This window comes from Sturnus vulgaris, chromosome 10, assembly GCF_052056855.1.
Source record: "Sturnus vulgaris isolate bStuVul1 chromosome 10, bStuVul1.hap1, whole genome shotgun sequence".
Lineage (NCBI taxonomy): Eukaryota > Metazoa > Chordata > Aves > Passeriformes > Sturnidae > Sturnus > Sturnus vulgaris.
The window spans coordinates 8,384,950-8,400,158 of NC_142252.1; the positions used below are offsets into that span (position 1 = coordinate 8,384,950).

A 15,209-nucleotide genomic window follows, 5' to 3' on the forward strand; every position below is an offset into this window, starting at 1 on the left:
TCATATAACAGAGCCTAATGGTTTCAGTTGCCTTTTAGGAACTCAGTTAATACAGCCATCTTCTCTCTTGGTGGGATAAGAAATTTATCTGTGTTCTCTTAATAAATCCACTGGATTTTCTTGGAAGTCTGTGAATTAAAGTTCAAAAATAAATAGCAGTTAATTTTCACTGAGGATGCATGACAACAAAAGACTGATTTTTTTTTTTTTTTTTTTTTAATTTTTTTAAATTTTTTTTTCCTAACCAACTTTAGTTTTTCTTTTTCTGAACATGCACTTGTTTAAATTCTAGTTTGGGACTACACTACAGGAAGAGTGGGAGCACCTTTGGTCTGTTGTGAAATCAAGTTATTGAACTGGGAAGAAGGTGAGAATTCCTGCTTAAGATTCAATTGTAATGTGCTTGTAAGAACTGCATTTTTCTATTGGACTTTCCTCAATAGCAGTAATTAGAAGACTATCTTGTCTGTTTGTATTTTAAATGCTACTTTTGCCTAAAAAAGTTTGCTTCTGGGGAGAAGAAAGGTAAAATAATTTCCTCAGTAGTTTCAAAAAAGGGAAATATACAGACAGAAGCTATCAATAGAAGTGGCATTTAGGTAATATGCACAATACCTTCAGTTGCCATTAAGAAATTTTTAAAAAATAATCTTCATGATATTATTCTTAGTTATTAGATATTGGCATGTAGAATAGAAGCTTTATAAAAAAAAAAAAGCTTTATACTTTATAAAGTACATATAATAAATTTTGAAATGCATCTGGGTATTTCCTTTCACTGTAGGCTTTTATGCACTGTAGAATAGAAACACATAATACTCAAGTGTTTTTTGGACTAATTCAAACCCCTGTGGATTTTTCCTAAACTATGAGGCAAAATTATTTTATTTGAGCCTGTTTTAAACTGATAAAGCACATTACTTACTACAGCCAGAAGTATGGCACAATTTTTTTGCTTTGGAACATGTTTTCATACTCATAAACTTAATAAAACTCCCCATCCTTTTAGGTGGGTATTACAACACTGATAAACCATATCCTAGAGGTGAGATCCTTATTGGAGGGCAGAATGTGACTGTGGGCTACTACAAAAATGAAGCACGAACCAGAAAAGATTTCAGTGTTGATGAGAATGGGCAGAGGTGGCTCCATACTGGAGACATTGGAGAGTTCCATCATGATGGATGTCTAAAAATTATTGGTGAGTTAATAAATTCAGGTAAACATGTATATGTATAGATATTCATATACACACACATTTTTCAGGGCTCTGAAATATAGTAATGAAAAAAACCTCCCTATCTTGTCATGCAATCTAAAGCCTTCCCATGTATCCCAGTGAAGTTCTGCTATGTTAATGTAAACTTGTTTGTGTGTTTTAGAAGCTGATTTTTGGTTCATTTTGAAACAATCTTAGCATTGACTCCCTAAGTTAGTGATACTGGGTTGTAATTAGAGAGTTAAATATCAGCGAATTGAGTAGATAAGCTGCCTTATATTGTGTCATTTTCTAAGGTTGTGTACAATAACCTCAAGTAATTTGGGCGTAATTTTTGGTTCCTATTGTTGTTTTTCAAGTGAAAGGTAAACAGTTGCTCTTTCAATATGGATTTAGCCTGAAATAAATAACATGATGTCATCAAATGGTGCACATCCTGCCTTGTGGGTCTGGGCCACAAGTATGTGCTCCTGGCTAACAGTGGCTTTTGCAGAGTCCTACTTGTCTTCCATGCACATGATGGTGCTGTCATATAGGAAATGCTGTTCTGAAGGCAGAAAATGCATGGAATTGTAATGTCCCTCATTTTCTTGGAAAAGACAGACTGATAAAATGCAGTCTGGAAACCTGACATTAAAGGTTTCTGGTACATTCACCAAACGTGAGTCAATTTGGATATTTATATATGCATTTCAGAAAAATTTAAAATCAATGTTTAAAATTTTCTGTTCTGTAATTAAGACTTAATTCCTTTCTTCCTCGATAGATCGCAAGAAGGATCTTGTGAAGCTGCAGGCAGGAGAGTATGTTTCTCTTGGCAAAGTAGAAGCAGCTCTGAAGAATCTCCCACTGGTGGATAATATTTGTGCATATGCAAGCAGGTAAGAGCAGCTGATAGTTTGTTACTGCTCTGTTCTTTGTCCTTTTCAAGCCATAAGCAAATTTTTTTGCCACTTAATATTTAGAATTTTTTTAATCAATTAAAAAAAGGATTTTACTTACAATACAGTGGAATAACTCTCAATCAAAACTGAAAGATCTGAAATCCATTTTTATTTTTCCTTTCTCATTTGTTGTCATCATTTATCAGAAAATACCAATGATGAGTCTTACATTCCCCCTTCCCCAATCTGGAAACCAGCTGTTGCATTAATTACAGACATCACTTAAGCACTTTGGAGATTGTCACCTTTAGAAGCCCTAGGACACCTTGTTCCTTGCTGTGTTTAGTTGTGATTTGTCCTTTGTGGGGCTTCACAGGAAGGTGGGGAAAAAAGCACCAATGGCCCAGTAGCTGGCTTGTGAATTAGTTACTTTTCTTTACCCCTGCAGTACACCACCTTGAAGCTTGAGAAAAAACACACTCTAATCACTGTGAAAACGCACAACAAATGACAGTCAAATGTCATTTCTATTTACTTTATATGTGTACTAATAAATGAGGTAATAAGGGCTCAAACATGTCTTAGGTTTCTATTTCTAGAATTTCTTAGCTCTTACACATATCAGTGTACTTCAGGTGGTCTTTGTTTCCTGTTGGCATTTGACACTGATGTTTGGAAAGTTATTTTGGAGCTTCTGGATGATCAGAAATATTCTGATTCCCAGTATGGCCTAAAAAGCCCCACTTTAATTAGGAAGAAGACAGGATAAGCATACCAGAGAATTGCTCAGTGGCAATAAATTAAACAATTAACTTTTGGTTTGTTCACCTGGTTCTCTGTAATTTTGTGGGGTTTGTGTAGTCATTCTGTACAGTTTTGACAGCTTTGGATCAGTAGGCTGGCATTGGCCTACCACTGCTGAGAAAATTTCCATTCTTTTAACCTTTATTTGTGGTTTGGACTCACTGAGTGAGTCTCATGTTTGCTCGTTTTGGCAGCCTGAAGTTGTGACTGTTCCAAGCACCCTCTGTAATCTCTGGAGAAAGATCTTCCTACATGTGATTTCTTCTCTTCCAGGATTGCATTTCACTATTGGACTTGTGCTACCAAATTTTTGAGTTAATTTTGCCAGGCCCCCATAACACTGGAAGTTAAAATGTACTTGGCAGCCAGACATTTGACTCTGATAGGCCATGTTGTCTCTATTACTTAAAAACAGGAAAACCTATGAGCAATTTTTAAAGGTAATTTACAAACAAGAGTCCAGACCAAGGACAAACAAGACAAGATGTTCCAGATTGGTTTTTCTGTTGCTGCTCTACTTTTTCTTAATACTGTTATGTGTATAATGTGGCCTGAGTAGCCATGTAATAGAGTCCCTGAATGATTGTCCATATGCACATTTCATTGTGGGCATGTGCTCACCTCAGCAGTCTGAGCTCTGAGAGGTTTTGTAACAACAGTGCCTGCGACCTTTCTTTTAGATTCTGTCTCTCCTTATACATTTCCTGGGTGATCTCATGTGCAGGAGGAGTCCTTTATTTGTAGCTGCTCTGTTTCCCAAATGCAAAAGGACAAGGAGGGCAGACTTTCATAAATGGATTTAATATGCGATTTGACCTTAGATTTTAGGGTGCAAAGCTCCTCTGACCATGGTAGTAGGAAATCAGAATTGTTTGCATGGCATTGCTACTTCAAAAGCTGTATTGATTTCAGACAAAATACATGAGATAAGGAATGAAAACATTTGCTGAAAGGAATCTTAATTAGAGCTGTCAGGGGGGACTCCTACTGCTTTACCAATACTTCACCCATCCGAGACAAGTTAAGTGGGCTTCAAGCATCACCTCAGGAAAATGAGTAGCCCAGTTACCTGAGGAATGAGCAAACGTGGCAAAAAACCTGAGGGAGTCCTCAGTAATCTCAAGGAGATAAGGACCAGAGTTTACAGAATAGAAACAGTGGTATCTATGTAGTGCCACTAAATATGTTCTGACCATGGGTCTGGAGCCATACTGGGGTAGAATTGTAAGCACAGCAAGGGAATGAGGCTCCTAGTATAGGACAGACATTTTGGCAAAATCTTTCATCATGGAAGTGATGACTAAGGAAGTCTTGAGGACCAAAATTTCCAGTGAAAATCACTTCCAAGACAAAGCTACTGAATACAAAAGATCAGTGTAAGGAGCAGCGAGAGGGAAGTAACTGCATGAGAGGGAAGATGGACCTTCAGGATACCTGTCAAGATAAAACACTGCTTTAGCATTTGAACTGCAACAAGTGAAGATTTAACTTTGCAGCACAGAATGAAAAACTACATGTACCAGGAACTGTGAGCTTCAAGGTGTTCTTTCCGAGAAAAAAACCAGCTGGATGAACATGTTTGTCCAGAAACAAGTACACTTCTACTCAAGGGGCTGAATTTTAGATGAACAGAAAGCTTGATGTTTACCCAGCCAACTGATTACTTCTATCTGCTGTTTATTCCTGGAGACACTGAGGATATTGCTGGACATGATCCTGAGCATGTCAGAAGACTACAGGAGCCAGGGATGAAAGTGCCAGTTATGTCCCAAGTGCCTTCACACACAATATCTGTGCTGTAAGGAGCAAAGTTACAAGGGTTCAGTACAGAGTACAGCATGAGTGTGCATGGGGGAGAATGGGACAGAGGCAAAGGCAGAAGGTGAGGTGCAAGCAGTAGTGGTAGTGAGGCTAATCACAAATCTTCCTGTAATACATTCTCAGGAAGAGAAAAAGGAGAATGGTTTTGAGCTGGTAGGCCAAGCATGTGATGAAGTCTTTGTTTGTAATGGACTCTGGTGCAGTCTTCTCAACTCCTGTCAGATGCCCATTATGATTCATGGCAGTAATTAATTAGAAAATTGCAATGCTCAGTAACCAAAAACATATTTAGAAGTAGTATCTTAAAATTATCTTGTTAAGGGATATAGTTACAGTAATCTGCATGCTAAGTTTTCATATTTTGTATTAATGATCTGTCTGGTAAGAGTTGAAAAGATTTAATAAATCTGTACATTAAGATGTACAGATGTACATCTTAAGATGGGAGGGAACCAAAGCCACAGTGGAAGATAGGATGAGAATTCAGAGCAAGCTTGGCTAAATGGAGATCTGCTTGAAAATAGCAGTAAGTTTAAAGAGAGGAGCTTTAAATTATACTGACAGCTAAATAAACTGCAGAAGTTAAGGGTGAGAACCACCAGTTGGTATCAATTCAGTAGGAGCTGACATGAGTCCACAAGTGCCATGCTGTTATGAGAAGGTAAAGGGCAAAATCAGATGTATTGCCTACAAAATGCACAATGATCTCTTTGCTCTGACAAGGATTAAAGGATCTGACTTCTACATGTAGCACATCTGAAGAGATGGATCTCATGCAAAGAGTCCAGGAAAAAAATGGCAATGTCTGGGCAGAGACCTGTAATGGCATGAATTAGGAGGAAAGGACACTGCTGATATGTCAAAATAAACCTAAGAAAGGAAGCAAGACTAAGAAAGTAACAAGGAAAATCTGTGAATTAATAAATAGCTTCTGTGGAAAAGAGAGGGACATCTGACTATTCTGAGGTAAACTGCAAAGAGGAAGAGTTAGGATTGCCCTCAGCAGCAGCTTGTCCTTGCTGTGATGAAGTGTTGGTGTTAGTGCTTGCTGATGTTTAAGAAAGATGTAGACAAACATCTGTTAGATGTATCTGACTCTGCTTCAGGGCAGGTAAATTGATTAGGAGCTCTTCTGAGATCACTTTCAACTCTGGCTCCATGATCTGCTTTGTTAGAATGTGTTGAGCTGCTGTGTGAGATTCTGTGCAACTTTTTACCTAAACTTGACACCAGCTGAAAAGTTTTGAATACCTGTTTCAGAGTATATTGTGCTTTAGGGCCAAAAGACTTTGAGATCACAGCTTCCTATGTTCTGAGCATGTCAGGAGCAGACAAAGAGTGCCAACAGTAGAGTGAGTGTATGGACAATCACTTGAAAGAGAAAGAGAAGTCACTTCCCTTACAGAAGCAGGCATCCTTTGAGATGTGTTGTGCATATGCTCATTCCACAACCTGCTCTCCAACCCCTCTTCACTGCAGTCCTCTACTCCTCTACAGTAACTGGATTCTGCAGTTGAGAGGAAACTGAGGTAGGGAAGCCGCACACCAGTCTCCATTCCGGGCTGCAGAACATGAGGAGAGGCAGGGCACAGTGACATCGTGTGGGTGCTGCTTCCCAAAGCTTTGGGCATGAGACACAGTGGAATATGCATATGGACAGCACACCTTGAAGCAATCCAGTTACTGTAAGGTAAGTAGCTTCTCTTTCTACTTGTTTTTAAGCAGGCAGAGGTAACTTGTGTACTATTTCAGGAGGATTATCAGGTGAACAAAAGCCAGCTGTTAGGAGCAATCTCTGTGTGAAGTGTAAACGCCTTAACTTGAAATTTTGTTTTTGAACAGTTGTTTATTTTGCAAAATTCATACTAAAGTACATTGTGCTTCTCAGTTTCCATTCTTATGTCATTGGATTTGTTGTGCCAAATCAAAAGGAGCTCGCTGAACTAGCCCGAAAGAAAGGATTTAAAGGAACCTGGGAGGAGATCTGTAACAGTCCTGAGATGGAAAAAGAGGTTCTGAAGGTCCTAGCTGAGGCTGCCATGGCAGGTGAGTGGCTGGGTAGATGGTTTCAATCTTGTGGACCGCAGTGTCTGTGAAATAGATAAGCACAGGCTCTAAAAATATTTCCTTGAGTGTATATATTTCATTGAACCTGTATGAAGTGAGATGTTCATACAAAAACCCCCAACAACAAAATGAGTTGGGTCAGTCCTTTTGTTTCATTCAGCTTCTTTTACTGTGGCCAATAGCTGAAGAAAGAATATAAAAACAGAGAAGCTTTTAAAGTACAATTCTCTGTATATATTTGTGTATGTGTGGTGTTCTTTAAGATGTCCTGTAGTATCTTGTTGGCCTTGCTGCGGGTCCAAAAAAAATGCTGGTCAATTATAATAATAATTATAATAATTATTATAAGTACAACAGTAATATAATAATAAAATAATATAATTGTAATAATAATATATATAAGCATAATATGCATCAGGTATCAGTCTCAAATACTACATACCAGAGCAGAGTTGAAATAAACTCCTGGTGACAGGGGCTCTCCTGCCCGTGGTGGTTGTGATTCTGTCAGTGTGGATTATTCTTCCCCCTCACTATCTTTTTCATGCTAATTGGCTGTAGTCTGTCAGGCTGTTCTGGTGCAGAGTGAAGCAGTGGCACAGGGATATTTTGTAATAATTTATGCCTTACTTTTGCTTTTGGCTGTTTCTGAGCACTAAGCTTTTTTCATAATGCCGTCAGTTATGGCCACAGAATTACTTTTTAAAATGATCATCAGGGGTGTAAAATGTTCTATATTCATATCTTGACACTTTCCTGCAGTGGATGTTTGCTGCTGTTTTGCAGTTGCTCAGTATCACGATGTCCTTGTGTCCCTCCTTGCCCTTTGTCCTCATCCTTTCTATCCTGGATACCTACATGCTTCCAGCAATCCCTGCTTGTTAATATTCATCTCTTCTCCATATTGCTTGTGAATATATTAAACTCTGAGATATTTGCCAGCTCCCATCCCAGGAGCACCCTCCTGCCATGAGTGCAGTCTCAACACTGTAGCTGCTCTTTCCTTGCCCCACCTCTCTAGTCTGGTTTTCTTCACTATGTGGAGCACATGGGCAAAGTCATTCTCAGAAGCTGCTGTGATGGGGAGCATGTACAAAGTTGCTTTCATCTTTTGTGCAATGCTGTTCTAAAGAGAATCAAATACTTATTAAAATTGATGAAAGGTAGTATTTGATTCAATGATTTTGATGTTAGTTTATATTTGATTTTGGTTTTCACTTTGGTATCACATGCTTTACTTTTAAATACAATGGGTTTTAGTGATAAAATGCAAAAATCTCCAAAAACCCAAATCCAGTAATCTAATGCCAAAGGGAGAAAAAAGGGACAGGAAAATCTAAAAATGACAGGTTGCACATGATAGGTATACATTTGTTTATATTTTTGAAATTTAACTTGAAAAGAGAATTTTTTTATTATTGCTATCTGTTGGCTACTTTTCTTAGTTACTTGTTTTTCTCTTCTCATATCTGAAACCACAGCAGAAATTGTTGCAAATGATAGTGTTTTGTGCTGAAGGTGTAACATGGGGAGAGCACTGCTCTCTTTCTCTACAGGGAAGAGCTCCCATATGAACTTAATTCTAAGTTGATGAAGGGAATTATCAGGAAAAAGCAAACTCCCCGATTTTTTTCTAACCTAAGTAGTATGGGTTTGAAGATTCTCTCTCTGGATGATGAGTACCATGATGCTGGTAGAACAGAGTCTGTTTGGAGGTTATAATTTCCGTGCGCTGAGGCTTTTTTGGAAGTTAGGGATCAGCACAGATACCTGAACAGCTGGGCTTTATCCCAGTATTTCTGTGGAAACTGGACAACAGGTACTAGCAGCTCCTGTCACTCTGATGGTGACCCTGCAGTTGTCAAACCAACCATGGGGGCTTGGAGGAGCTCTTCTTCACTTGGGTCACACGCTTTTCTGTGTGAGAAGGATTTCTCTTTTTTTTGTGCTTAACTTTAGGAAAATGGTTACATTTCTGTGCTGTATTAAAAATATTTCTTTTTACAGCAAATCTGGAGAAGTTTGAAATCCCAGTAAAGATCCGTTTGAGCCCTGACCCCTGGACCCCAGAGACTGGTCTGGTGACAGACGCGTTCAAACTAAAGCGCAAAGAGCTCACGGCGTTCTATCAAACGGACATTGACCGAATGTACGGGAAAAACGGCAAATAATCCTCCCTGCACCACTTGGCTACCATGAGCTTGGATCAAATAGGAAATACTTGAATTGCCTGTCTCAACTCAACACTTGAGATCAACACACAAAACCACCATTCCTCATTTCCAGCTTAAACTGTTCTTTCTAATGACGTCACCATGATGACTGGCAGGTTTAGTAAAATGTTATGGCAGCAAACTTGTGTCTGTCTCCTTTTTTCCAGTTTTCTCTGCTACCTTGTCAGTCTGTGGATTTTCCCGGGTCTTTTTGGGAAACCATGATTCTGAAGCCTCAAGTTTTTAAACATTTATAAATCCTGTATAATGTTTTATTTGTATCTTTAAAATTTGGATGTATATAGAGAGGACTTGGCTATATAAGAAATGGTTATACTGGGGGCCTTTTTTTACCTAATTATTTAAAGATAAGAAGGTATTGATGTTGTGACATTATGTACATTGAAAATGCTTGTTACAAGGTAATTGTTGAACAGAGGACCAGGTTATTTGCTGCTGTGCTATTTTTCTATGTAAATCTGAGGGAGAAAATGTTTGACATTCCAGCTTGTGTAATACACCTTCAATATGTGCCTAATGGTTACTTTTATTTTTATCTGAAAGTGGAAAGATGGTCGTGGCACAGCTCTGCCTCAAGGCAGGTATTCTTGCAGGTGTTAGTTAAAGCTCTTTTAATACAGAAGATGCTATTAACACAGAAGAAGTTAGACCTAAGAATAATCTCTCAGATACAGAAACTCCTTTTTTAAATAGCTCGTGACCATTTCATCCAGAGCTGAATTGTGTAGTGCTAATATGAACTCTCATTAATTTCATCTAACACTTTAGAAGCTTGACTGTGTCCTTTTAGCAAAGGGACTGTAGCAACCTTTGTCTTTTCTCGTTAGGTTTGGACATTACAGTGGGTTTGCTCTTTCGTTGTTTATGAAGGTTTGGCAAGACCCCTGCTCTGCCCTAGCTGCAACCCAAATCTTTCTGGGGGGGATTTTTAAAGTCATAATGACAGTTATGTTCTCAGCTCACACAGTGCCTAGCTGCCCTTTGTGCCATTAAAAATCTCCCTTTGATTCTCTGTTCTTTCGTGTAGTACTTTTTGCATTAAAAGCAGATATTTGAAGCATTTTTCAGCCAGAGTTATTTATGTTGCTTGGTTGTTACACCTAATTCTTACTTTGGGAAGGAGTCTCAATTTCTGTTTCAGTAGAGATTCATGGATATTGTTTGAACAAATGTGGGGCCTCTTCTCCAGTGAGAGTGTTCAGATTTGTTTCAGATGTGAATTTTTATTTTCAAAATATTTCTGGAAATAATAATCAGGGTTACATGAGAATGTGAAAAGGCATACATCAGTCAACTTTGTGGTGAAGCAAATACTAAAATGGCTTTAATCTGGAGATTACTCTTGTGTGTATCGTTTACTTGTAGTACTAAAACTCAAGGTCCTGATGGTCACGTAGTGCCCTGCTATGGTAGCACATAGCAATGCTGAAGGCCAGAAGCTTAGTTTGGGAGAGGGAGTTCCTGCTGTTTGTCTTTGTGACATGAGGTTCTGGGAGGTATTTGATGTGCAAATTCTCATTTTATTAACCTCTGAAATTTTTCTTTTTAATTAACTCTCCACTGATTATAGAAAACAGATGCATAGGAGTTGAAGGTTACCAAGCAGGTTCCCTGATGAAATGATGAGGTGGCTTGTACTAATTATGGATTTCCCCTGCTGCTGTCCATGAAAAACTGTTAGCATTTGGTAAATTTGGTGTAAGTAATCAAATGGAAATAGAAGCAACAGAAAGAAATCAGAACCATATTTTTAAGATTACTGCCTTTAGATATCCAGATCATAAATTAAAACCTTGTGGCAAAAAGAGATAAGGCAAATGTTGAAAAATGACTGAAGAACTCAAATGTGGAAAAATTGCCAAGGCTGTAGGGAAGTGTCACACCATGTATTAGACATTACTAACACTTACATGTGTATCTGTGCTCCATCAACAAGTTCTTAAATAGAACTCAGCACAGACTGTACATTGTTCAAATATTTTTGTGACTTTTAGTGAAAATTAATAAATTGCTGAAGTACTGTGTATATCAATTGGTGCGTTGTGCAGCAGATTTAAGAAAATAAATCTGCTTTTGGTTGAACAAATCTGAATTTAGTATTTTATTCTGCTAAGGGTTTAAATCCCCTTTTGAGAAATCCATAAATGAGACTTCTAAAATGGTTTGGAAATAGTACTTTTCTTTTTTCTAATCCAGTCACAAGATGGGGTTGCTGTCTAACTGTGCATTTGATTTTACCATTCAGTTTTTTTATGTTTAAAATTGATGTGATATATATAGTTCCTCTTTCATTAGGCATCAGATTCATTGTGGACATTTATTTCTTCTACAAAATGTGAAAACAAAGCAGTTCATTAAGTTTAGTCTCAGCGCTGGAGGTAGAAATACTTTTTTAAAAACCTTTGTGATGAGTATGGGGTTTTTCCTTTTGATTTATAGCAAGAGACAGACTCCACTACTGCTGGGTTGTGAGTACTTCATGTCCCTCTGAGGCCACCTGTGCTGTGACGGGGCTGTCATGGGATGTTCAGTCAGGCTGCAGTTCAGCTGTGGGGCTCCCTCCCTGCTCCTGCATTGCTGAGCACAGGGACAGCTTTGGAGGCGTTTGTTCCAGCCCTGCAGACATGCACTGCTTGCCAACTGGGAATTCCTCTCCATGTTTTTTAATTTTTTTTTTCTGTTTGTCTTGGTTTTTTGTTTTTGTTTTTCTGGTGTGTCTTCCCATGCCCTGTGTGACAAGAACAAAAGTACCTGCTGGAATGCACTGCACTGTCCCAAAGGCTGTGGGCAGCTGTACTGAACTGGGAAGTGTGTGTTAGGGAGGAGTGGTGCCTGTCACGTGGGGGATTTTGTAATGGAAAGAGCTGGAACTTTAAACAATCTGAGTTCAAACTAAGAGCAAGGGGCATATACCTCACCTGAAAGGCCCCCAAAAGGGGGGATTTTTAACAAAACTTTTGTAAATAAATACTTACCAGGTCTCTGAATCATTGAAAATTTGAGCTACTTACTCTCTTGTGAAAATCTATGTATTTCATTATTAAAATAGTTGACCAAGAAATTCCAGGGATGATGTGAGTATCTTTTAAGATTCACAATTCTTTAAAAAACTTCCAGGACTTTAGGCTATCATTCATTCTGGATATAAGTGTTCTTTACAGAGTGTAGCAGTGGGTGAGAATTTGCAAAGTTGCATGTCAGAAAACTGTGTGTTTGCTGCTGCAAGTCTCACAGAGGCAGGAGCACACCTCCAAGGGGAGCTGTAGCTGAGCAGGGAAAGATTCTGCTGAAGTGGAGGTGAAAAGCAATGTGTGACTGGAGCCAAGAACATGACAGGTGCCTACATCCACTGCTGTACAGACAGGGTGCAGAGAAGGATATGGAATCTAAACCATACATTAGGAACACTCTGTAAAGCTCCTTAGTTTATGCAGAAATTGCTATAGGACATAAAACTCCTTTGCAATAACCTTTGTCTTGCTAAAATTCACAAAATTTTTATTCTGTTCTAAAACTACGTTTAGGCGATACAATGCAGCATTTTTAATTTTTGTTACTGTGATGTATTAACTACTTTGGACTCGGTATAAAATTGTACATCTCTTTCTTTACTGGTGAGGGGAACAATTTTCAACTTGCCTACACCTTGGACCAGGCTGAAATGTTAATTGAATGACCAATTGTATATTGCTGTAATGGGTTATTTAATGTAAACTCATTTTCAATGTGATCTTGGTTGTTACTATGAACTGCCTGAACATTGTATATCCTAATTGAGTTATATTGTATGAATTATTTATTTGTAATTGGATATCATGTTTCAAAAATAAAATTAATTTCACAAATTGGGTTCTGTACATCCAGTTTTTTTCAGTGGTACAGAGTTGATAATAAAGAAATGTGTAGGTATTGTCAAATGTTTCAGATACGTGTGACGATTTTGGAGTGAATGCAGGAGCAGGAATTACCAGGTTAGCCTGGATTTTCACTGCAGGAAAATTAATCATCTTTGGTCAATTTTTATTTGCATATAATCTACCATTTACCTGTTTTTAAGAGTACTCATTGTAAGTAATACCTGATGAAAAACTGTAGGCTTATGACATTTTTTCATTTCTAAGTGTACTAGGACTTGTATTTAGTATGTAATTCTCCTTAAGTTTGTGTGTTGAAGGTCAGATACTAGATGCTTGCAATTGGACTTGTTAAGAGATCTTAAATTTCAAGTTTTGATTACAAGCTCACAAAGCATTGTTGGTAACAGTCCAGCCTGGAGGCATCTCAACAGAAGCCTTTTTCCCTTTTTTGTCTCTATTTACAGGTTCCCCAAATGCCCAGGGTTGTAGTGCTGACAAAATGTCAAATCTCACTTGCTGTATAGCTGGTATTTTTGTTTATCCCTTTAACCAGCCATGAGAAGGCTGCAGCTTCCTCTAGATTCAGTTATATCCAAGGTGTTTATTTTTTTCTTTCTTTCAAAAATACTGGGGGATTTTAAGACCGAAAACTTATTTCAAATCATTTAGGCTAATATTATTCGCTTTAACTGTTTTTTTGTTTTTCTGTTAGACATTTATAGCTAATAAAATGCTGTTAGGGATCTCTTTAATAAAGACAAATAAATAGGTTCAGAGCTATTATAATGGGTATTTATTATAGCAGTTAATTTCAGGAAGTATAAATGTGACCAAAGCAGAAAATATGTTAATGTAGCTATTAGAGAGACATGGAATCCAGAATAGATGCAAATAAAAATACAAATAAAAACACTGTAGACCTGAGTTGCTATTATTGTCTACAAAAAAATCCACGGGTGACAGCAGGGAAAGGGAGACCCAAACAGTTAAAAAGGTGAGTAATTTTTTTAAAAAACAGTTGTAATATTTGGGAATAATATTTTCTGTCTGACACAGACCCAGCTGCACTGGCTGGAGCAACAGCAGCTGTGGGTGGCTGAAAGATTCAGAGTGTTGGCAAGTGTTTTCTCTACTCTAGACAGCTGTGGCTTTTAGCAAGTAATGTCTCTGATTTGAATCCCAGATTTCATTATATGGACTGGCTTCAGCATTTCATTCCTGCTTTATGTGCAAGCCAGTGCTTGGTTTAGCTGCCTCCCTGCCCAGCGTAGAGACCTTGCACAGGGCTGGCCATCGGGGCACTTCCATCCAGAGGTGGTGCTGGGTGGGCATCCCCAAACTGCTCTCTGCTCCCCTGTGCTTGGTAAAAAAGCAAACATTTGTTTCCTCGTTGGGAGTTGGGTGGGTTCAGTTTCCTGGGAGCCCAAAAGGACAGTGCAGCCTGTCATGCATGAAATGTCAAAAAGATGATTTATATCAGACTTCAGGGGTACTCAGCATTGCCAAGTGCAACAGCAGGAAAAACCTCATACCATATTTGAGCCCCTAGCCCCTGAATTTCCATCTATTCCACTGTACCCTTTCCCACTTTATTACAAGTGTATATTTATTTCTTTGGAACTGTAATGCCTTCTATTTGTGGCAAGGTTGGGTAGGTTGTTTGGGTTTTGTTTTGGTAATTATTTACAGGTAATTGAGAGACAACTTTATGAATGTAAGAGTTAAACTCTAATGGAAAAGTTTATATGGCTTCCCACTGATGTGCAATCACAGTAGTGTTTGGCAATGAGCCTGGTGGCTGGTGACCTTTATTCCTCTGAAAAGGTGAGATTTTGATGTAGATCTTCACATTGAGTAAGTTTCCTTACATAAAGTAAATTTCCATCAGGTTTCTGCTACTTTATGCTCCTAGAGAGGTTAAGGGAGAAAGAAGCATAATTTTGAAATATAAAATCTTTAATAGCAAAAGCAACTGTCTATCAAATAAAATTAATTGTATCCCAACCTGGTAAAACATCCTGGATGCTTAACTATTAATACAGGCTTTGAGTTTGAGTGAGCTTTATCTTAAGATAAAGCTGGTCAGATACAGTCCAATTTTTTTGAAATAAGTTTTGTATCAGGAATTTTTCAGCAAACTCTCTATTGTTGATACATTTCCTAGTATCATATTTGTATAGTTGTTTTTAAATCATGCATGTAGCTTACAAGACTGAAGAATGGTTTGGAAAGTGTATTTCCTGTTATGTAGTGTAGTTGGAAGATAGGTTGTGGATGTTTAACAAGCTGCAAGGAAGCTATTTTCTCAAACCCATTAAGCATT

General features: G+C 38.1%; 1 protein-coding gene across 4 annotated transcripts in view; it reads left to right on the top strand.

Moving 5' to 3' along the window:
- ACSL3 (acyl-CoA synthetase long chain family member 3) overlaps positions 1–9,150 on the top strand; it is a 47,332-nt gene extending 38,182 nt beyond the window's left edge. For 3 of the 4 annotated variants that reach the window (XM_088170703.1, XM_088170704.1, XM_014879557.2), the window contains 5 exons: positions 293–367; positions 1,010–1,201; positions 1,986–2,100; positions 6,617–6,774; positions 8,803–9,150. In XM_088170703.1, coding sequence (XP_088026829.1) covers positions 293–367; positions 1,010–1,201; positions 1,986–2,100; positions 6,617–6,774; positions 8,803–8,966 — 704 coding nt within the window. In that variant the 3' untranslated portion in view covers positions 8,967–9,150. Of the gene's footprint in view, positions 1–292; positions 368–1,009; positions 1,202–1,985; positions 2,101–6,225; positions 6,419–6,616; positions 6,775–8,802 lie in introns of all 4 variants that reach the window. The other variant, XR_015805650.1, reaches the window with a different exon arrangement.
- Positions 9,151–15,209: the final 6,059 nt, after the last annotated feature.